Source organism: Marmota flaviventris, chromosome 9 (genome assembly GCF_047511675.1).
Source record: "Marmota flaviventris isolate mMarFla1 chromosome 9, mMarFla1.hap1, whole genome shotgun sequence".
NCBI lineage: Eukaryota > Metazoa > Chordata > Mammalia > Rodentia > Sciuridae > Marmota > Marmota flaviventris.
This window is the reverse complement of record NC_092506.1, coordinates 108,769,829-108,792,618: the sequence shown is the minus strand read 5'-3', so window position 1 is coordinate 108,792,618 and position 22,790 is coordinate 108,769,829. Positions and strand designations below refer to the sequence as shown.

Sequence of the window (22,790 nt, the reverse complement as noted above, 5' to 3'; positions counted from 1 at the left end):
CATGTATGGCTTTGTATTTTCTGTAAAACCTGCTTGAATTTTAGTATTCTAATCAAAGAGGTGCTTCATTGCCTTTAAAAAATGTCCCTCAAAGCCTTGCCGTGGATCTTGTGCCATGCCTGATGTTAAAAGTCTAGCAATGCTTAAATTCTATAGGAACTTAAAACAACTTTAAAAATGCATTAATAAATGAAACCCAATGGACAATGATTGATGAGTTCTTAGCAAAATTTACAAAGAATGGACTTAAATAATAAAGATTTCATGTTTTATAAAGACGAGTTCCTATGTTTTCTGCTGATTTTTCTTTTCTTTCTTTCTTTTTTATTGCTTTTTTTTCTTTTTTATTGCTTAAAACAAAATTAAGTCCTAGAAGAAATCAGGTTTATTCAAGCTTTTATTTGTTAAAAAGACTATTTTGTTTTTCAATTCTGATTACATGAACTACCGGTTTTACAATGAAGTGTTATGTGTTATTGATACAAAACCTATAAAACTTACAAAATCTGATAGTCTGGATATAATGCTGTAAATCATGATTGTTATCTTAATAACTAAATTTTGCTTGTTAAGTCACAAAGTTATGAAAGTATCAATCAACCTTATATATGGTTTGTAGCCATTTTAAGTAGTGTGAACAAGGTTAAAGGCAAATTTGCTTTATTCAACCTCTATTTCAAGAAAAATTTAAGGTTTAGAGATGTTGATATAGGATATGTATAAGATTGTCAATTTTAGAAGGTTTTTATTTTTATTTTGGCGCAAACTGCTTATTAATATAATAATATATAATATATCACATATAATAGTAATATAATAATTTATCTTGTTTACAAAGTACATTTAATTATGTATGGATGTTCATAACTGGAAGGATGACATTAATTCTTGTATACTATGTTCCAAGTTTTTACACTCTAAAGATGTTAGGACATATGGGTTAAACAGTCTACCCACATGGGGATTAACCATGATTTACATAAGCAGGACACCAGCTGTTAGACCCTCTTTAGGCAGATCTGACAGGACTGCTTTTTACAAAGCTGGGCTTGTTGGTTGGATAAAGAAGATAGAACTAAAGAGACTGTGCTTAGTAGTTCACATGTATTATGCAGACTGGATGGCTTTGCTTTCATTAATGTTTTTTAGTTTTCCGGCCTAAGAGATGATTTTTCAAAAAACTTCCATTGCTTAATATTGTCTAAAAAGGGGTCTTGAGGTATTAATCCATAAACTGACAGTTTCCCTCTTACATGGGACCACTCAGGTCAAAGAACAGGACAAAGGTCCCACATCATGAGACAAGAGATGCTTGTCAAATAATCAGCGATGTACTTAATGAAATCATTCAGAGATCATGACATCATTTGTTGAACTCCAATAAAAATAAAAATTTTCTCTAGTTTATAAATCTCTGCATTTTTTTCATGTATTTTAACTTTTTGCTGTTTCTTCTTTGCAATATCCACATAACCATTTTTCTTTTAAATAACCTGTGTTGGAAATACGTAGCATGTTATTTGTTGTTACTGTTTTATTTTTTGAATGGACCATTTCTGTACAGGCAACACACATTATATGATTGTGATAGACTGTTTTCACGCTGTACATAATATAATCCTGCCTGATTAGCACATGCCAAACCTTGAGGACAAGTATATGTTAATAATAGCCATTTTACCATAATCTTTGAAGAAAATTATTTTTAAAAAATCTTTTATTTTCTCCTTGATGGTACAATTGATAGCAATTCTGTTGGATCTCTTTTCACTGCACTGGAGAGCCCATATGAGATTAAAACCAAGCAGAAGCAAGCAATACAAATGTTGGGAGAGAGACACAGCCCCACAATAAGACTGAACCCTGCCTGGTTAATATGAAACCATTTATGTCCTTGTACTATCAGCTCCCCATGTCTTCTGGCACAGGTTGCCTTGAGGAGATTTGACTTGGATTTGCTGTATTTATGGTTACGTTTGATGAAGAATGGACAGCCATGTAGAAATGTGATTGGCAAAAAAGATTAGATCTAATATACTTGAATAAAAGGAGAATCCCGGAAAGGTTGTGTGTTCTATTTCTTAGTCTCTATGTGGCATTCCCTCCTCCTGAAGATGGAGGTGGAAATTTGTGGAATGAGGGTCTTATGGTCTTCCCTCAAACCAGGAAGATCGGAGAATTACTTTATGTCCAGCTCCTACAAAGAAAGGTGAGAAAAGATTGGAATTACATTTCTAGACTTCATGGCTTAATTTGGGGAGAGGGGTTCTAATTTCTCCACCTGCCTTGAGGAAAATAACTGTTATTTTCTGTGACCTGCCTTGGGGGATTAATGAAAGTAGGAAAAGAAGTGAGACATGGTCAGAAATAAACTTCATTCTGAACACTTCAAATGTCCTTCAGTTCAAATTACTCTGCATGCAAAAGTGCCATTGGAGTATTGTTTTCAGAACTTCTAGACTACCCCAGGGACATTTCACAGTATCTATAGAAAGATTTGATGATCACACTAGTATTTTATTTGCATATGTACACAGGGAAGGGCTAGCACTGTGATCTGATAAATGCCAAGGATGTGGTGCATTCAACAGCCCTACAGCTAAGCCTACCTCCTTCAAATATCAGTAGTGCCAGGTTTAAGAAACCCTAGTGTATGTGAACATGTGTGTGGAACAGAGGAATATGTAAGTGGTACTATCAGGTCTTTTTATATGCCAGGCAAGAAGCTAATGGTTTGCCAGAATCATGTTATTCCAACAACCCAATAAGATAGCATTTTATGGACCTCATTATATGTATTTGAATAAACAAGAGTCAGAAAAGTTCTATCATTTGTTGAAAGTCTCTTTGTTAGGACATTCAAAGTCTGTATTTAACTTCAGACTGATTTAAGAACTTACCCCTATTCTTTGAGACTTTTCTGCTACAACATTCTTCATTAGTATGAACTCCAAAGTATGTAGAGTTTTAAGTCTATGGTCTAAAATTTATTAATGCAATCCTTTAGCCTGAAGGAATATGCTGGAACTGGCAAGTGACTATACCCTGGACAGTCCTCCTGTAGATCTCTGCATTGGATGTTGAGGGGAATGGCCATGGAGACCACACCCTACTTTGCCCTGGGGATCAGGAATTCCTAGTGGGAAATTACAAATTGAGTATTCCCTTTGAATCTCAAAAGACCCAATGCTTATTAATTTCTAACCTCAAGGTGCTCATCCAACTTGGGAAGAAATTGTAAAGGAGAGTATAATTCTCTGTGCTTCTAAATAACTTTCTAGGGGACATGAGATAGATTCCCATGTGAGTGAGGTTATGTTTTGGAGGCACTCATGTGAAGTTTTTGTTTTCCATTTGCAAATGAAGAGAAACTTCTGGAGATATTTTCAAATAGAAATCTCAGTATATTTTTGAGAGTTGCTCTGCTAGCATGTGGGAGACAGATCTAAGCTGATTGCTATTATCTCTCTCATCATGAGAAATTTGTTCTCTTAGGACAGTGGGTAGGAAGGCCCTTGATGTTCAGCATTAGTGAGGCCTCCAAGGAAACTAGGTGAGCACTGAACCATCTTTTTGTAAAAGTTTCCCTTCAAGCACAAAGCTATATAAAGCATGGGTTTGAAGAATACCAATTATTTATTGCTATTCAGCCAGAGTGAAGACCGAGTGAAGGGAAAGAAAGAAATGCTCTTCAGAGGCACTAGGAGATCATTTAGCATTATTCCTGGACATAGACAAAAAAGTAAATGGGGATTTTTCAAGGATCAGCATAGAAAAATCTTGTGTTTTGGAGGCTTTGCTGTGTGTTTTCAGAAAAACTTGAGCTTGGAAACCAGCAATTCTAGATCTCCTTCTGGGGTTAAATAGTAAGGGTTCATTTTTAGCATCAACTTCTATTCTTCTACAGGTCTCATCCTTGAAGCCAATGGCTATGGAAAATGACTCCTCCGTTACAGAGTTCATCCTTATGGGATTAACAGACCAACCTGAGCTGCAGCTGCCCCTGTTCTTCCTGTTCTTGGTGAACTATGCCATCACTGTGGTGGGAAACTTAAGCTTAATTCATCTAATTTGCTTGAATTCACACCTTCACACCCCCATGTACTTTTTCCTCTTCAATCTATCCTTCATTGATTTCTGTTATTCATCTGTCTTTACTCCTAAAATGCTGATGAGCTTTGTTTCAGAGAGGAACATCATCTCCTTTGCAGGATGCATGACTCAGTTATTTTTCTACTGCTTTTTTGTGAACTCAGAGTGCTATGTGCTGACAGCCATGGCCTATGATCACTATGTGGCCATCTGTCAGCCTCTGCTGTACAGGGTGGTCATGTCCCCCAGGGTCTGTTTTCTGCTGACGTTGGGTTCTTACTTGATGGGGTTTGCTGGTGCCATGGTGCACACAGGGTGCATGATCAGGCTCAGCTTTTGTGATTCTAACCTTATTAACCATTATATGTGTGAGATTTTCCCCCTTCTTCAGCTTTCCTGTAGCAACACCTATGCCAATGAGCTTGTGAGTTCTGTTGTTGTGGCAACTGTTGTTATTGTGTCTAGCCTTGTTATCTTCATCTCCTATGCTTTGATTCTTTACAATATCATTCATATGTCCTCAGCTAAGGGTTGGTCCAAAGCCATGAGCACCTGTGGTTCTCACATAGTAACTGTTGGCTTATTCTATGGATCTGGGCTGCTCACTCATGTTAAACCATCCTCTTCAGGGTCTTTTGGCCAGCGTCTATTTTTCCTGGTGTTTTCAGTGTTTAACACTCTTGTGGTGCCCATGCTGAATCCCCTCATTTATAGCCTCAGGAACAAGGATGTCAAGCTTGCTCTGAAGAGAACCCTGTACAGAATTAAACTGAATGAATAGTGGGGCTGCGTTAGTATCTGTCCCCATTTGTGTGTCTTTTCTCCCCCTCCTGGTCCTCCAGCTCAATTTCGGTCTATTTCTTCTCTTAATCTTTCTTTCTATAGTATGGAAAGGACTTCTACTTCAGTATTTTTCATTTTCTATTGTGTGGGCCTATTCTTGGAATTGAAACTCATTCTGAGTCTCATGGTAGCTCCAATGTGGTCTGTGTTTCCCTTACTAGGTTGAGACACAGGCCTGATATATTTTCCCACCTAAAGGTAATATTGCCTCCTATTTTTCCTCTTGTATATTTTTTCTTTTCTTCTTATTTTTTTAAAATATCCTTTTCTGTTCCACATAGAGAGATCCAGGATTTGTGTGTTTTCTGACAAGTTCATATATATATATATATTTTCTGAAACAATTAAACTCTTTTCTGTTTCAAGAGTTTTATTATCTGTGACTATATGGAAACAGAAGGTCTGACAAAAATCGTGAACAAGATCAATGTTGAAAAAATTTGCCACTTTCTCAGCATTTTTTTTTTTTATACTGGTGCACTCAACCACTGAGCCACATCCCCAGCTCTATTTTATATTTTATTTAGAGACAGGGTCTCACTGTCTCACTTTCTGTCATTATCTTGAACAATTCAGGACAGAGGTCTTTAGGAATTGTATTATTTTCAGGGAATAATGATATATTATCCCTGAAATTTTTATGTTTATATGAAGACATCATGGATTTTGAAAAGTTCTAAAACTTTGGTTTATTAGAATAGCCTTAGAAAATAATGATGCAGTTAAGAACTTTAAGGCTTGGATCCTCATTGTTGCTGAGACTGGCTTTGAACTTGAGATCCTACTGCTTCAGCCTCCTGAGCTCTGGGAGGCATGCACTACCATGCTCAGCTTTTCTCAGCATTCTTTTGGTGATGTTTCCTATTTTGAAATTTTATCTGTACAACTACGATGGATCTGTGTGCTTTACTTGACTAAGGATCTATTCTTATGATTGTGTGAGGCTGGATGAGCCAAACCTACCCATAATGAGAATGCACAGCTTGACTGTATTTATTCATAAATAGAAATGAAATTCTTTCTCACCTATTTTCCTTGTTTCTGTGGATTGTGTCTTTTTGTTTTAAAATTGCACAATAATTCTCTCCTGGCTTAGATTACAGTATCATGTGTAATGTCAGGATTTTTTTGTTTCTGTCCTTTGCAATGAAATTTCTAGTTTCCTTCTTTAAAAAACACAAATAAAAATATATGGGATGAATTTTGCACTATTGGGTTTTGTTCTTCTCAATGTGTAATTTTGACTTCTTTTTCTCTCAGAAGAATACTTTGATTTGGTGACCATATCATACTACATTCTTTACAAATCCTATTAAACCATTTCCAGAGGAAGAAATGATTAAGTTATTTGCTTAAGGGCATAAAGCTGAAGATGCAGAGCCCAGTACTTGATCCCAATGTGATTCCTGTAGAGGGGGGGGGGGAATGGGAAGGAAAGAAAGGAGGACTGTGAAGGAACAGAGAGGGCTTCTGGAAGTTGTTTTGGTGTGAGACTGATATTAGGGCTTCAGTGGTGATAATGTATGGGGCAAGATTTCTATAGCAGAGAAATGATCTATAAGACTTCAACAGCTAACTAGAAAAATGTCATGAACCTGTAGATAAGTCTTATTTTAAATAGGGTGAGCTACAAGGAAACTTCCCTCTTGATCTGTTAAAATAGTGAACATTTTCCTGGAGTGGTGAGGCTGAGTTCAGGTCAAGCCTCTCTAATGAGACAGATTACTATTTCCATAGTAGTCCAATCCTGTTAGAAAAAATGCCATAATTTAAACTAAAGAGTTATTCATAACAAAATTATTAGAAAATTGGAACGGGGCATGTAGCTCAGTGGTAGAGTATTTGCCCATCATGTGCAAGACCCTGAGTTCAATTTCAAGAACCACAAAAAGTTAGAAAATTGTGCTTTACAAAATTTTCTTCCTGTGTGTTATGCAGAAGATATGTTGTCTACTTTCTGTCATTATCTTGAACGAGTTCAGGACAGAGGTCTCTTAGGAAATGTATTATTTTCAGGGGATAATGATACATTATCCCTGCAGTTTTTATGTTTATATGAATATCATGAATTTTGAAAAGTTCTAAAACTTTGATTTATTAGAATAGCCTTAGAAAATAATGATGCAGTTAAGAACTTATTCAATCTTATTAAAATTATTGCCCTTAGAGCAGAGAGCTAAGTATTTATATGTTTCCCAATATTTTTATCACTCTTATAATGGTTTGAAATGTTATCCTCATGAACTATCTTAATGAACAGTGACTACTTTAAAATTTTTTTATTTGTTTTAGTTAGTTATGCATGACAGTAGAATGCATTTATGCACTTTGATATAAATCAGACATAAGTGGGGTATAATTTCTCATTTTCCTGATTGTCCATGTTGTAGAATCACATCAGTCATGAAGTCATACATGTCCATAAGGTAATAATGTTTGTTTCATCCTACTGTCCTTCCTATCCCCATATCCCCTCCCCTCTCTTCACTCCCCTCTACCTAAAGTAGCTCTATTCTTCCCTAGTGCCCCCCCCACTTTGTTGTGAATTAGCATCTGCATATCAAAGAAAACATTTGGCCTTTGGATTTTTGGAATTGGCTTATTTTGTTTAGCATGATATTCTCAAACTTCATCCATTTACCAGCAAATGCCATAATTTAATTCTTCTTTAAAGCTGAGTAACATTTCATCGAATAAATGTACCACATTTTCTTTATCCATTCATCTATTGAAGGGCACCGTGGTTGATTCCATAGTTTAGCTATTGTGAATTGAGCTGCTGTAAATATTGATGTGGGCACGTCACTGTAGTATGCTGATTTTAAGTTTTTTCATTTATATTCGTCACAGTGCCTGGTTTAAAAAAAAAAAAAACTTTACACTGTTTGGCTTGAATTTTTCTCTAAAGCATATATTTTAGTAATTATGCAGAATGCTTTCATTAGGGCATAGAATGATATATATTACATCTATGTTAATAAAACCTACATAATTAACAACAAGGTGAAAATGAGTCACAGACATAGCACATTGTCTGCAGTTCGAGAATGATATTGGGGTCAATGGCACAGCCTAGTGGAGAATGAATGAAAGAGGCAGCCTGGCTCTTGTGCTGTGATATCAATGGTTCATTTGTAGGTCTATAGTATTGACAAATACTAACAAATGTAACTAACAAATATAGCTGATTTAATCTTTTAATTAAAACTACTTGTAATAACATTTATATCTAAAATTGTTTTAATTCTATATTTGAGTTTTAAAAATTAATCTATAAGTAAACTAAATGTAAAATGATTTTACAACATGAAAGCTTGTTTAACGATTATTGAATATTTGGATGTTTTGTAACTGTAGTTCATTAAAAATATAAATATTGACATATACACCCTTCTTATCCTCATGTTGTTGATTTCTCCATATGCACAATTTACATTGGAAAATCTTTTTCTATCTACATCGAATCTCATAGTAACACAGATTAAAGGCATAGCAACATTTTTTATCTACAATCTTAATTTTGTTACGAGTTGATATAAGTAGATTTGGGAACAGGAATGTAAAAGGGCAATATACCAAGCTTTGCCTTTCAGGGAACATACGAAATTAGAAATCTTAGAAACTGAATGTTTTGGGCTGACGTAGTGGTACCTATTTACCCTCAAGTTCTTTTCATCACCCGAAGGGATTGAAAAGGTACCAGGTCATTTACTTGACATGTCATCAATGTTGGCTTAGTAAAGTTTGTAGCTACTTGTCCACAGTTCCCATTCCTTCTCCTTTATAAATCAAGATGGGACAGAGCTTTCTGAACACTGCAAGGCAGGCAGACAGAATGGCAAATGGAGTAGAGGTGATTGTACTGTGTTCAGGCCAATCAGGTAGGACCTGCTACAGTTTGGGTGTCTGGTTACTCTGGCAGATTGTGGTCCAGAAGGGAATAACTTTTAATGTCCTACCACATGGCAGGATAACTGTGGTTTACAAGAATTATAATCAATTTTGTATTTTCAAATATCTAGAAAAGAGAATTTTAAATGTTTCCAATTCAAAGAAATTTGGAGTGATGATGTGCCAGTTGCCCTGATCTGTTCATTATATGTTGTGTATGTAATATTAGACTGTCACCCTGTGCCCCATGAATATTCACAGATATTATGTGTCAATTAAAAATAAAACTAGAAAAATGCATTGTTAATAAAAAAAAAAATTTGCTGCTTCTACTGTGACCACTGTTGAAGAAGGCAAGGGAAAGATTTTTTTCTCGACTTTGCTCATGTTCTCTGAGGTCTCATAGAATGACTAAACTTCTACCTTGCTTTGGGAGTAAAGGGAGACCCTTGTCTTCTTTTGTCCTGTTTTCCCCCAAAGGTAGAGCATCGGCTAATGGAGGAGGCTAATACTGGACCACCTTTTGCTTTGAGCGAGTCCACTCTGCAGTGGAGAAAGGGATCAGGCTAACTGAGCTTTCCTTCCATGACTGTTACTCTTTCCTCAACAACCCCTGTTTCATGTGCATGGATCTTTTAAAAGTCGCCTTTTCTCCAACCTGGAAGGAGAGTCCATTGTCTTCGTTCCTCCCCTCCCGCAGGGGGCAGCCTGATTCTGTGGTTGAGATTTATTGCTGCTTCTGCCTTATTTTTTCTTTCTGGCACATTTGTATCATCTTGGCATTTCCTTTCATGGTGGTAGTATAATTTGCCGATTCCGCTGCAGTGTGTGTGAAATTCAGAGATTCAGTGGAAGAAAAAAGGGGAACTCATTTTGGGCTCAGATTTCAGGCCCATATTTCTGTCCAGCTTTGTTCTGAATCCTGTTTGAAAAGTCCTTCTATATAAATATATAAACTATAAACATGTCTGTTGTTTCCCTTTAGATTTTTAATTCTTAGGGATGTACTCCTTTGTGTTAGAAATGAAAATTAAATCCACACTAAAACACATTAAGATGAAATCTTTTTTGTTGAAGCTTCATAACTTTTCCTTAAAATGAAATTCTCTTCCTTCCCTTTTTACTTTCCACTTTTTCCTTCCTCTTTCTTTTTATATTAAGCACTAATATTTTCTTAAAAGTAAAATATTGCACATTCCTTCTTTGTTGAATATTGTCATGCTCTTGGTGTCTCAGATATTTTGCTCAATTCTCTGCTACTTCTACTAACAAACACATACACACACGATTGACTATACCTGCTAACGGCACAGACCTCCATCCCTTGCCCCTTCTTCTGACTATAGATAAACACTCTTAAGTTCGTGTGTATTACTTTTTACAGTTTTTGAAATTCTACTCCCTACTTGTAAGCCCATAAATTATAATCAGAATAGTGTTATGTTTAAAAATGTACATACTGTCTTCATACTAAAACTAATCTTTTGCATCTTCTTTGTAAATTCAAAGTCATGTTTTTAATGTTTTTCTTCATGTTTGTTTTGATATAAGCAGGAGGTTTTTATTTATTTTTAATCCTGGATACCAAGGCCTGTGTAGGAGCATCTGCTGAGGTCACCTGGCACTTAAGCTCAGATCCCCTCCCTGTGTTGTCTATCTCAGTCCATTTCACTTTCACTTGTTGGAAAGGCTCTTCTGCCTTTTCCAAAGTTCATGTACTTTCATTAAGATCAGTTACTTTGTCTCTATTTAAATAGCCATACACCTGTTAAATAATTGCTATAGAAACTGGCCTAAATTTTGTATTCAAAATGTGATTACACATATAGCAGCTTTAGAATTACTTGGTAGCCTAATTAATTGACATCCAGAATATATAAGGAACTAAAAAAGCAGAACACACACACACAAATAAGCACACACACAAAAAAAACTCCATAAATAACCCTATTAGAAAATGGGCTAAAGAACCAAATAGACACTTCTCAAAAGAAGACATACAGATGACCAAGAAGTTTATAAAAAAGTCCAATGTCACTAATCATCAGGAAAATGCAAATCAAAACCAGAATGAGATATTATCTCACCTCAGAGTGATTATCATCAGAAAGACAAACAAACAAAACACAAAAGGTACATAGTGTTGGCAGGAATGTAAATTAGTGCAGACATTATGGAAAGCATAATGGCCTCAAAAAACTAAAAACAGAGCTATAATATGATCTAGCAATTCTGCTACTGGGTATATATCCAAAGAAGATTACATCATGATACCAAAAAGATACTTGCATCCCCATGTTTATTCCTGCACTATAATAGCTAACATATGGCATCAACCCAGATGCCCTTCAGTGGATAAATGGATAAAATAATGCGGTGTTTTTTATTTATTTAAAAAAATAATGCCACAATGGGATATTTATTCAGCCATAAAAAAGAATGAAATCCAGTCATTTGCAGTATGTATGTAACTGGAGGTCATTATGTTAAATTAAATAAGCTGGACACTTAAAGACAAACATTACATGTTCTTACTCATTTGTAGACACTAGTAAGTCGGTCTCATAGAAAAATAGAATTAATAATGGTAACTAGAGACTAGGAAGGGGAAGAGTGAGAAGAAGTGGGAAAGTTCAATAAGGGGTCCAAAACACACAGTGGAGGGATTACTTCTAGTTTTTTTTTTTGTATAGTAGTGTAACTCTTGGTTATGAGTCTATCATATATTTAAAAATTTCTAAAAAAGAAGACTGCAAAATTACCAACACATGAAAATGATTAGTGTTCGAACAGATGAAAATGCTTTTTACCCTCATTTGATTATTACACATTGTATATATTTCTCATACTTTGAGAAATATCACAATGTACTCCATAAAGATGTACAATACTCTCAGTAAAAATAAAAAAAATGTTAGTATATCAGATTCCATCCCAAATATATGGAAACAGAGTCTGTCTTCTCTTTTATTTTTTATTTTTTGCAAAAAAAGATTTAATTTTTTCTTATTAAGCACAGATATATATTTACACTTAAAAACATTGGCAGGTGTGGTGGCACATGCCTATAATCACAGCAGCTCAAGATTCTGAGGTAGGAGAACCACAGATCTGAAGCCAGCTTTCACAATTTAGTGGGTCTGTAAGCAACCTAGTGAGACCCTGTCTCAAAATAAAAAGGAAAAGAATTAAAGATGTGGCTTAGTGGTTAGGCACCCTTAGATTCAATTCCTGGTATAAATATATAAATAAATAAAATAAAAATATAAGAGCCAACATTTCTAAGCATTCATAGCAGATTAGATGAGTGTGATATAATCCTGTAAATCAAAAGTCCAGAAATGCATATTTTTCATTTCTATAATTTATGAAAATATAGTGTAATATAAAGATTTTTGAGTTAAATTATCATTGACTTTAACAAGGTTGAACATCCTGTGCTTGAAAAGAGGTTCAAGATGGTAGATTAGAGGAAGTTTGCTTTTCCAGTTGCTCTGTAGAAAGAATTCAAGCAGCAGGAGTACTGCTTCTCAGTGAGGTAGGTGAAAGAAGGAATTTGCTAAAGTTCAATATTGGACAGTCCGAGTGTCTTAGAGACTCAGAAATCTGAGTGCATTTAACAAAGAACAAGAACAAGAAATAAAAAGCGTTTTGGGTTGGAGCCAAGCTAGTTGTGACAGTGGCAACATCACTGGTGCTGGTTCACCACCAAGGGGAGGGATAACACATAGAAACATAATGGACAGATTTGGCATGGAAAGAGCTGCACATCAGAAAAGGAGCCTGAACTTAGGAGATCTAGAGGCTGTGCAGTGACATGGTGCTTGAAAAGTGCTCTGTATTTCTCAACTCTCAAGTGCAGAGCTGAGGCAGGAGCCACCTTGAGGAGGCTATGCTGCGGCTTGCTGCCTCGGAAGCTGGGGACATCATAGCAAACCTTGACATACTGTCCCAGTGTGCACCCAAAATGTGGCCTAGGGTGTACCTAGCAGAATGTGAGTGAAACAGGAACAGAGAAGATTGTACCCAAGGGGATTTAAATCAGAAAAATTAAGGGTAGAAAGTGCAACTTGCTTTCACCTGAGTCTGGTGGCTTATGTGACCAACTACAGAGGGTCAGAAAACTGAATAGGTGGGTATGGATGCACTCAGAGACTAAGCCTGGGAGGGCTATTTTCATGGGCAGCAGAGTGTGTGGAGGATTGGCTCTTCTGCTTCATGAGTAGAATTCTTGGGACCATCCTGAGGTCCAGACACCTAGCAGGAATCAGAATCTGCCTTTAATGGAAGATCTAGTACTTAACAATTTATTGTTTTTGCTCTTGGTATTTGCTAATCCCATAATTTCAGTTTTTGTGGTAATTAGTGTTGTATTTTAGTAGGCATTGGATATTTACTTTAATGCTGTATATTATGTTTTCTGTTGTCACTATTATTTGTCTCCCCCTTTTCTGTTGGGTGCTGTTAATCTACAGGGACACAACAAGTTTACAGGATAGAGACTCTGCAGCTAAATAAATATAGCCAAAGGTGAGCACATCTTGCTTCACACACAAACTATCCACACTAGAACTTCAGTTATATCTCAATACAAAGAATAGAAGAGAGAAAACCCAATACTAACAACTAGGCCCCAGGTAGAAATGGATAGGTGTGCGCCTCCAGGTTCCACTCACAGATATCTACTCTTATGATAAAAACAGACAGAATTAACACAAAGGCTGTGGATACCACACCTCTGATGGAGTCTCAGTCTAAATCACTCAGGGACATTTTGGCAAGTTCAGACAGTCTCTAAAAAGGCCCACATAATAGTGGAAGAGAAAACCTGTTCCAACAGATACATAAAACCCAACAGAAAATACAAGAAATATGAAAAAACAAGGTAATATGACGACTCCTAAAATTCATAATTTATCAGCAACTGACCTCAAAGTTATTGAAATCAATGAAATATCAGATGAGGAATTTGAGTAATGATTATAAAAATGATCAAAGAATTTCAAGAGAGTACAGAAAAACAATTGAATGCATTAAGAAAGTCAGTACAGTATGTGAAGGAGAAATTCAATAAGGAGATGGAGATGTTGGAACAGAACCAAACAGAAACCTCAGAAATTAAAAACACAATAAATTCAATAAAGTGCTCAATTGAAAGTCTCTCTAATAAAATAGACCATGCTGAAAACAGATTCTCAGAGTTGAAAGAAAAAGTGGCTAGCCATGGATATTCTGACAGTATTAAAGAATAGAAAATAACAATGATCAGAATATATAGAAACTCTGAGACAACATTATTTGAGAATCACAGAATCAAAGAAGTTTGTGAAATGCAGGTAATAGAATGGACAAACTCTTCCAGGGAAATAATAACAGAAAATTTCCAAAACTTCAGTGTAAGATGGACATTCAGATACAAGAGGCATTCAGAACCCCAAATCTTTGAGATCATAAAAGAATATTTTCATTACACATTATGAGTAAAATACATAACATACAGAACAAGGATAGAATTTTAAAAGTCTCAAGAGAAAAATGTCAGGTCACGCTTAGAGGCAAGTCAATCAGAATTACTTCTGGTTTTTTAAACTCTAAAAGCCAGGAGGATTTGGTCTCCACAGTGATGTAGTCTAAGTCTTGAAAGAAAATAACCTAACCAAGAATACAATATCCAGTAAAGTTATCTTTCCAAATCATAGAAGAAATATAAAACTTTTTAAGATAAGCAGAAATTAAAAAAAAAACTAGGATTACAAAACTAGAGAACTTTAGTCAGAGATGTACTTCACACAGAAGAAGTCAAAAACAACCCTAGAGGTATCAAGTGAACAAATATTTTTTGACAAGTAGGTAAGCAAATAAGAAACATGACCAAATTAAACATTAGAAATAAATCAAAATCATAGGAATTAATAAAAAACCAAATGTAAATGGTCTCAACTCTTCAATTAAAAGACATATAGTAGTAGAATGGATCAAAAATCAATATTCAACTATAAGTTGCTTGCAAGGAACTCATCTTTCAGGCAGAGATAGCCACAGGCTGAAAGTGAAGGAATCAAAATTCATGTACCATGGAAATGGAACCTGAAAATAAGCACAAATAACTACTCTCACATCTGACAAAGCAGATTTCAAATAAAAAATTAATCAGAAGAGAGAAAGAAGGTTACTTTATACTGGTAAAGGGAAAAATTCCAAAAGAAGATATAATGATATAAATATTTGTGGTACAAACTTCAGTGAACCTAATTACATAAAACAGACAGTACTTAGACTCAGATAGACCCCAGTACAACAGTGATTTCAACACTTCTCTAAACAATAGATAGATCATCCAGACAGACACAGTGAAGACTGTACCTGAAAATGCAAATCAAATGGACTTCACAGACATCTATAGAATATTTCACCCAACAAGAGCTGAATATATTTTGCTTTCAGCAGCTCATGGAAACTTTGTGAGTTTCTTGAAAATAGACCACATTTTAGGACACAAAACAACTCTTAGAAAATACAAGAACTAATATAATTCCTTGCATCTTATTATATCATAATGGAATAAAATTAGAAATAAACACAAAAACACCATACAAAAACAATATAAATACATGGAGATTGAAAAATATGTCTTTGAAGAAGGAATTTAAAAATTCTAAGAATCAAATGAGAATTGTGGTTTAATATTCTTGAACCTCTGGGACATGATAAAGGTAGTTTTAAGAGGAAAGTTTGTAACTATGAGTGCCTACATGAGAAAATCAGAAAGATCCCAAATAAACAAACTAACAATGCATCTCAAAGCCCTGGAGAAGAACAAACAAATTGCATGAAAGAAAAGGTAATAATTAAGATCAGAGCAGAAATCAGTGAAATAGAGAGAAAATAAAACAAAACAATACAATTTACTTAACATGTGCAAGGCCCTGAGTTCAATTCCCAGTACCAAACAAAACAGAATGAAACCCAAAACCAAAAAACAATACAAAAGATTAATGAAATTAAGAGTTGGTTAATAGAAAAGATAACCAAGATTGAAAAGTCCAAAATAAAGAAAATTAATAATAAAAAAGGAGAAGCCACCACAGACATCACAGAAATCCAGAGGATCATTAGTGACTTTTTAAATGCTTATGCTGCAATAAATTGGAAAACCTAAAATAAACAAATACCTTTCTAAACTCAATAGAACATAAACAGACAAAAAACCAGCCATGAGATAAAAGCAGTAATAAAAAGTCTTTCAAAAAAGACAAGCCAAGACCAAAAGTCTTCTCAGCTGAATTCTATCAGACCCAAAGGACTTAAAATCAGCATACTATAGTAACACAGTCACTTCAATGGTTATTATACAGCTCACTTCACAATAGCTAAGTTTGGATTCAACCTAGGCACCCTGCTGATTTTAAGTCCTTTGGGTTTAGACTGAGGAGTGGGATAGCTGGGTCAAATGGTGGTTCCATTCCAAGTTTTCTGAGGAATCTCCATACTGCTTTCCAGAACGGTTGCACCACTTTGCAGTCCCACCAACAATGTATGAGTATATCTTTCCCTCCACATCCTTGCCAACATAATTAGATGCCAACATTGAAACTAATTAATTAAGAATACAAGTAAAACCATATAATTGTTACTTGCATTCTTGAAAATTAGATGCAAAATTCTTACTAAAATATTAGCAAATTGTAGTCAACAACATTCTAACAATATTGCACATAATGACCAGTTGATGTTATCCCAGGAATGTAAAAATGGCTTAACATATGCAAATCAATAAATGTAATTCATCCACATAAACAGAATTAAAGACAAAAATCACTTAGTCATCTCAATAGATGCAAAATATCTTAAGACAAAATTGAGTACCCATTCATGATAAAAACTCTGAAGAAACTGGAGACAGAAGGAACCTATATCAACATCACAAAGGCTATACATGAGAAACCCCAAACCAACAAATGGGGAAAAACCGAAAGCATTTCTTTTAAAATATGAAACAGGACAAAAATATTCACTCTCATTCAATATAGCACTAAAAATTCTAACTAGAACAATTAGGAAATAAAAGGTATTAAAAAAGGAAGAAGTCAAATTATCATTGTTTGTAGATGATATGATCCTATACTTAGAAGATCCAAATTATCATTGTTTGTAGATGATATGATCCTATACTTAGAAGATCCAAAAAACTTCACTGTAGAATAAATAAACTCAGCAAAATAGCAGATTATAAAATCAACATACAAAAAGCAATAGCTTTCCTACATATCAATAATGTATCTACTGAGGAAGAAATCAGAAGAACAATTCAATTCACAATAGTCTCAAAAAATTACCAAGGAATAAATCTAATCAAGGAGTTAAAAGATGTACACAATTAAAACTATAGAACATTGAAGAAAGATGACAGAAGATAGAAAGACCTCCCATGTTCTTGGATAGGCAGAATAGATTATGGTAAAATGTTCATAGTACCAAAAGCAGTGAACAGATTCAATGCAATCCCCATCAAAGTACCAAGGGGATTCTTTACAGAACTAGAAAACAAAGTGCTAAAAATTTATTTGGAAGAATAAAGGACTCAGAATAACCAAAGCAGTTCTAAGCCAAAAAAAAAAAAACAAAAAAACAAACAAACAAAAAAAAAAACAATGCTGGAAGCATCACAATACTGGACTTCAAATAACACTATATACTGCTATAGTAACAAAAACTGCTTGGTACTGGCATTAAAAATAGACGCATAGACCAATGGTACAGAATAAAAAGATAGACACACCCACACAGATACAGTCATCTGATTCTTGATGAAGTTGCCAAAAACATACTTCGGAGAAAAGACAGCCTTTTAAACAAATGGTGCTCAGAAAACTGGTTATTGATATGCGGAAGAATGAAACTAGACTCTTATCCTGCAGAAAAATTGGCTCAAAATGGATCAACAATCTAGAAAATAGACCAGAAATTTTGCAACTCCTAGAAGAAAATGTAGGGTCAACACTCCAATATCTGGGCACAGGTAACAACTTTCTCATTAGCACCTCTGAAGCTCAGGAAATAATGTCAAAAGTTAATAAATGGAATGGCATCACATTTAAAATCTACTGAAGAGGAAAGGAACAATTAGGAATGTGAACAGAGAACCTATGGATTAGGATAAAATCTTTGCTATCTACTCTTCTGACAGAGTATTAACATCTAGATGCATTAAGAGTTAAATACTTAATACCAAAATAAGTATAACATAATTATCATGTAGATAAATGAACTACCAGACATTTCACAAAAGAAAAAATATATATGGCCAACAAATGAAAAAGTTTGTCCAACATCTTTAGCAGTTAGGAAATGCAAATCAAGGTTATATTAAGATTTCATCTCACTCCAGTCAGAGCATCCATCAAGAATACAAAGAATAATAAATGCTGGAGAGGATGTGGAGAAAAAGGAACACATTTACACTGTTGGTGGGATTGTAAATTAGTACAACTACCTTGGAAATTGGTCTGGATGGTCTTCAAAAGGCTAGGCATGGAATCACCATATGACCCAGCTATACCACTCTTTGGTGTTTATCATAAAGAATTATAATCAGCACACAAATGTATATTATAATACATGCATGCCCATATTTACAGCATCACATTTCACAACAGCCAAACTCTGCAACCAAACCTAGGTGTCCATCAATGAAACAATGGATAAAGAAAATGTGGTGTATGTACACAATGGAGTTTTATTCAGTCATAAAGAGTGGAATTATGTTATTTTCAGAAAAATGGATAGAACTTAAGAACATTAAGTTAATATGCTAAACTCAGAAAGTCAAGAGTTGAGCGTTTTCTCTCATATGTGGAAAACAGCATAATGTACTTGGGATATCCCGTTGTTCAAAACTGAATGTATAAATTTTATCACATTTCCAGTCTTTCTTAACTTTTCAAAGCAGCAGCCTTAACCCAAGAAATTTTTCTTTCATTTGTTGTTTTCCAAAGTCATTCATTTTTGCAATTGCTTAAGCAGCTCATTCTACCTTCATCTCTCTAACACTAGTCATTCCTTCCAATGCCACCAAATTAATCCTTATTTCCATTATTTTTATTTTAAAATTAAATAAAAACTTGAGTGACTCTAAATGTCCTACTAAAAGGAACAGGTTCTGATTTAGGCACCTGAGAGCTTCCTAGACCACCTGATCCAAATCTGCCTCTGATATGAGACTATGCTACATTCCTGTAGGAGAGATGTTGGGGGCTTGCAGAGAGCCTGTGCAAGTTCTCAGGGTGACATTCAGAGAGGGAGGAGATGGCAATCTTTCCTTGAGCTCATCAGCTTGGACCTGGAGTGCTCCTAGATGACCCTTTACAAGTCCAACAGTGGTCCTTACATGTCACATTGATGTTTTTCTTGTCCTGCATTCTTGTCTACAACTAAAAGCACTGGAACTACATAAACCTCTGCCAGTGGAGCCAAAAGTCTGTGCGGTTTCCAGTACAGGTTCCAGGAGTAACGGAAAAGGCATCCTCAATCACCCAACTTTTATTATTTCTTAAGTACCTACTGTACATGCTAGGTATTATTCTAGGTTCTGAAGACCTAGAATGATAAACAGAACTGAAGAAAAACAGAAAAACAGCCACGTCACTATAAAGCTTAGATTCAAATATATGTAGGTGCATGAATTGAAGGAAGACACAACAAAGAAATGAATGATATATAGTATTTCATCTAGTTATAGGTAAAAGGCAGAATCCACTTTGGATATGGGACAGGTTTTCTTGCTTTCTGTTTGGGGATGTGCCACATTTGGGAGGAAATCAATATGTATGCACAATAATATGCTTCATTTTATGATCATGAACTGGAGGACTACAAATGCAGGGTAGATATGATCTTTTAATTGCAAAAAATGATCTCTGAGGAAAATACTGGGGGAAACACAGGTCTTCTGATTTTTAATCAGGTCCCTAGGATTTCCAAACTTCTTTTAAAAACCCTTGGGTCCTATTAGCAAGTGGCTCTTTTGGCAACAGTAGAAGCTATTTACCACCTTGTAGGGGGAAGAGGACATTGGACAAAGCTACCACCAGAAATTATGATCCATATCTTATGACTTTTCTGAGCCTGGAAGACTGAGGACTGTGTTCTGAATTCCTTTGTCCAAAATTCATCCCAAACAAAAGCAATATCAGAAAAAAATCTCTTTACTGGGCTGTGTACCTCTAAAATCCATCAGTGCTACCTATCACTCTATGAGAATAGAGCAGAAGTGTTATCAAGAGCCTCTCCTGGAGTCCTGATGCAGGAGGGTGAGTGCTGAATTGTACCTATCCTGCTGTTCTTCCAAACCTCATCTGTGGGAGCCAGAGAGTCCTTGAAAAGCCTCCCTGTAGTGGGAGGTCCACTGTAAAAGCAGAGTGGAGCTGAGCCTTACTCCCTAAGAAACTACCTTCTGTGTGTGTTTTAAAGTATTCATTGTTATACATTTTTTTGAAGATTATAAAATGGAGAAAACAGGCAGAGAGAAGGGTGAGCTTGAGTTCATCTCCCCATCTGGGTCTCAACCTCATTGTACTGGGGCTGGATGGAGAGAGCTGGCTTCTCATTCTAATGTTACTATTTCTCCTTCTCTCACAGACCAGATCCAGGGGGGAATGGCCTCAGGCAATGGCTCCTCAGTGACCCAGTTTATCCTGCTGGGTTTAACACAGCAGCCAGAGCTCCAGCTGCCTCTCATCTTCCTCTTCTTAGGAACCTACGTGGTCTCTGTGGTGGGGAACCTGGGCTTGATTGTTCTGATTGTTCTGAATCCTCACCTGCACACTCCCATGTACTACTTCCTCTTCAACCTTTCCTTCACAGATCTCTGCTACTCCTCTGTCATTACCCCCCGAATGCTGATGAGTTTTATAAATCAGAACATCATCTCTTATGCAGAATGCATGGCTCAACTCTTTTTCTTCTGCTTCTTTGTTATTGATGAGTGTTATATTTTGACATCAATGGCCTATGATAGATATGTGGCCATCTGTAAGCCTCTGCTTTACAAGGTCACCATGTCCCATCAGGTCTGCTTCATGCTGATGGTGGGTGTGTATGCCATGGGGCTTGTGGGTGCCACAGCCCAAACTGGATGCATGCTGAGACTCAGCTTCTGTGGTGGCAACATCATCAATCACTACATGTGTGACATACCTCCTCTCCTGAAGCTCTCCTGCACAAGCACCTCCATCAATGAGCTGGTGGTTTTCATTGTGGTGGGTGTCAATGTAATAGTGCCTAGTCTTACCATCTTTATTTCTTACACCTTGATTTTGTCCAATATTTCTGGCATCCATTCCACAGAGGGCAGGTCCAAAGCATTCAGCACCTGCAGCTCTCATATTATTGCTGTTTCTCTTTTCTTTGGAGCAGCCGCATTCATGTACCTTACACCATCTCCTACTGGGTCTCTAGATCAAGATAAAGTATCCACAGTTTTTTATACCATTGTGGGACCAATGATAAATCCTTTAATCTACAGTTTGAGGAACAAAGATGTCCATATTGCACTGAGAAAGACTTTGAAGAAAAGGGTGCACTTCTAAATAGAAGCTGTATTTGTTAAATATGTCAAATCTTATGTTGGGCAAATGATATTTAAAACTATGGAGCAAGCTGGAGGTGTAGCACAGACATACAGTGCTTTCCAAGCAGGCATGAGGCCCAGGAATTGATCCCCAGCACTGAAAAACAGCCTCAGTTGCAGTTACAACCATCCAAGGAACTAAGGAAAGTATAGTAAGAAATCAAAATAAATGCAAGTGATTTAATATTACACAAAATTAAATTAATTGTAGAAATCATTTCAGAAGTGAAGACAATATATTCCAGAAGCTTAGTCTATCATCCTTTCAGAGAGTAGAGAGACCAGTTAATTCTGTCATTTTCCAGAAATTATTTATATGTACATATATATGTATATGTATGTAAATATATTTGTTACAGAGCTGAGAATTGAACCCCCACTTTTTGTGCAAGTTGAATTCCAGTGAGCCTTACCCCCAGACCTAGAAATTATAAAATTTTAAGTACAAAAAGTTGGACTATAATAAGCCAGAAATGGAAAAATTGTCAAGCTTTTTAAATTTAAGTCTTTTTGCTTTGTTGTCCAACAAACCTAGTCTGTTGTCCATGCTAGGCAAGAGGCTCTTCTGGTGAGCCATGCTCCCAGCACTTTTGTGAGATTTTTTGATAGGGTCTCATCTAGAATTCCTGCATAGATATGACATGGAGAATATGATTTTCAAAGTCTTAGAGTCAGTAACTCTAAGATAGATAAAACTCTATCAAGTGTTCTAGGAGATACGTTTTGGGAAATACCTTTGTTTCTATAAAGGGGAGAAAAACAGATCTCTGGTCAGTTCCCTTTAGCCTCAAGGGAATGTGGTATAGTGAGGCCAAAGATTTTCTTGTGATCCTACTTCCTAAGGACAGGAAATGAAGGAGCCACTCAGAGAAGCCAGAAAAAAGGACCCTCCACTGGATTCACCCCTAAGACTTCAGGGCAGAAATGTGGGTAGGAGGACACACTATTATCTTCTTTCACAAGCAGTTTGCTGCTGCAAATGTTCACCAACTCCCAGTAGAGGAATTTTTGTTCTTTATTCAAGTAAATTTTAATGAATTCTCAATTCATTAACAGGTCTTTCCCTTTAACATTTTCACTCTCATTTTGTCTCAGAGTTTTATATGGTACAGATGATGTAGTTTATTTAATTGGCAGGTATAAACTGAGAATATATGCTGTTTTAGACACAAAAGCATCCAGGATCTGTTTTAAATATAAAAAAAGACTGGTGAGGAAGAAAGAAAGTACCTGTGCTCTCAGAGTGCTCATTTTCTAGGGTGAGTGCACTTGAGATGCAGGTGGGCCGGAGGGAAAGGTAGCTGATAAGCAAAAATATTTACACACATGTGAATAT

General features: G+C 35.8%; 2 protein-coding genes across 2 annotated transcripts; both read left to right on the top strand.

The window, feature by feature from the left end:
* Window positions 1-3,901: 3,901 nt before the first annotated feature.
* Window positions 3,902-4,873, top strand: LOC114100694 (olfactory receptor 8C8-like). The gene has a single exon (XM_027945481.2). It carries the CDS (start codon window positions 3,926-3,928, stop codon window positions 4,871-4,873), a length of 948 nt encoding a protein of 315 aa, XP_027801282.2. The 5' UTR covers window positions 3,902-3,925.
* A 15,601-nt stretch (window positions 4,874-20,474) lies between these two features.
* LOC114100692 (olfactory receptor 8B3-like) lies at window positions 20,475-21,413 on the top strand. The gene has a single exon (XM_027945479.2). The coding sequence runs from the start codon at window positions 20,481-20,483 to the stop codon at window positions 21,411-21,413; it is 933 nt and encodes a 310-aa protein (XP_027801280.2). The 5' UTR covers window positions 20,475-20,480.
* Window positions 21,414-22,790: the final 1,377 nt, after the last annotated feature.

What these genes read in the sequence shown, in the direction of transcription:
- LOC114100694 (XM_027945481.2), top strand. Translation starts at nt 3,926, where the DNA reads ATGGCTATGGAAAATGACTCCTCCGTTACAGAGTTCATCCTTATGGGA.
- LOC114100692 (XM_027945479.2), top strand. Translation starts at nt 20,481, where the DNA reads ATGGCCTCAGGCAATGGCTCCTCAGTGACCCAGTTTATCCTGCTGGGT.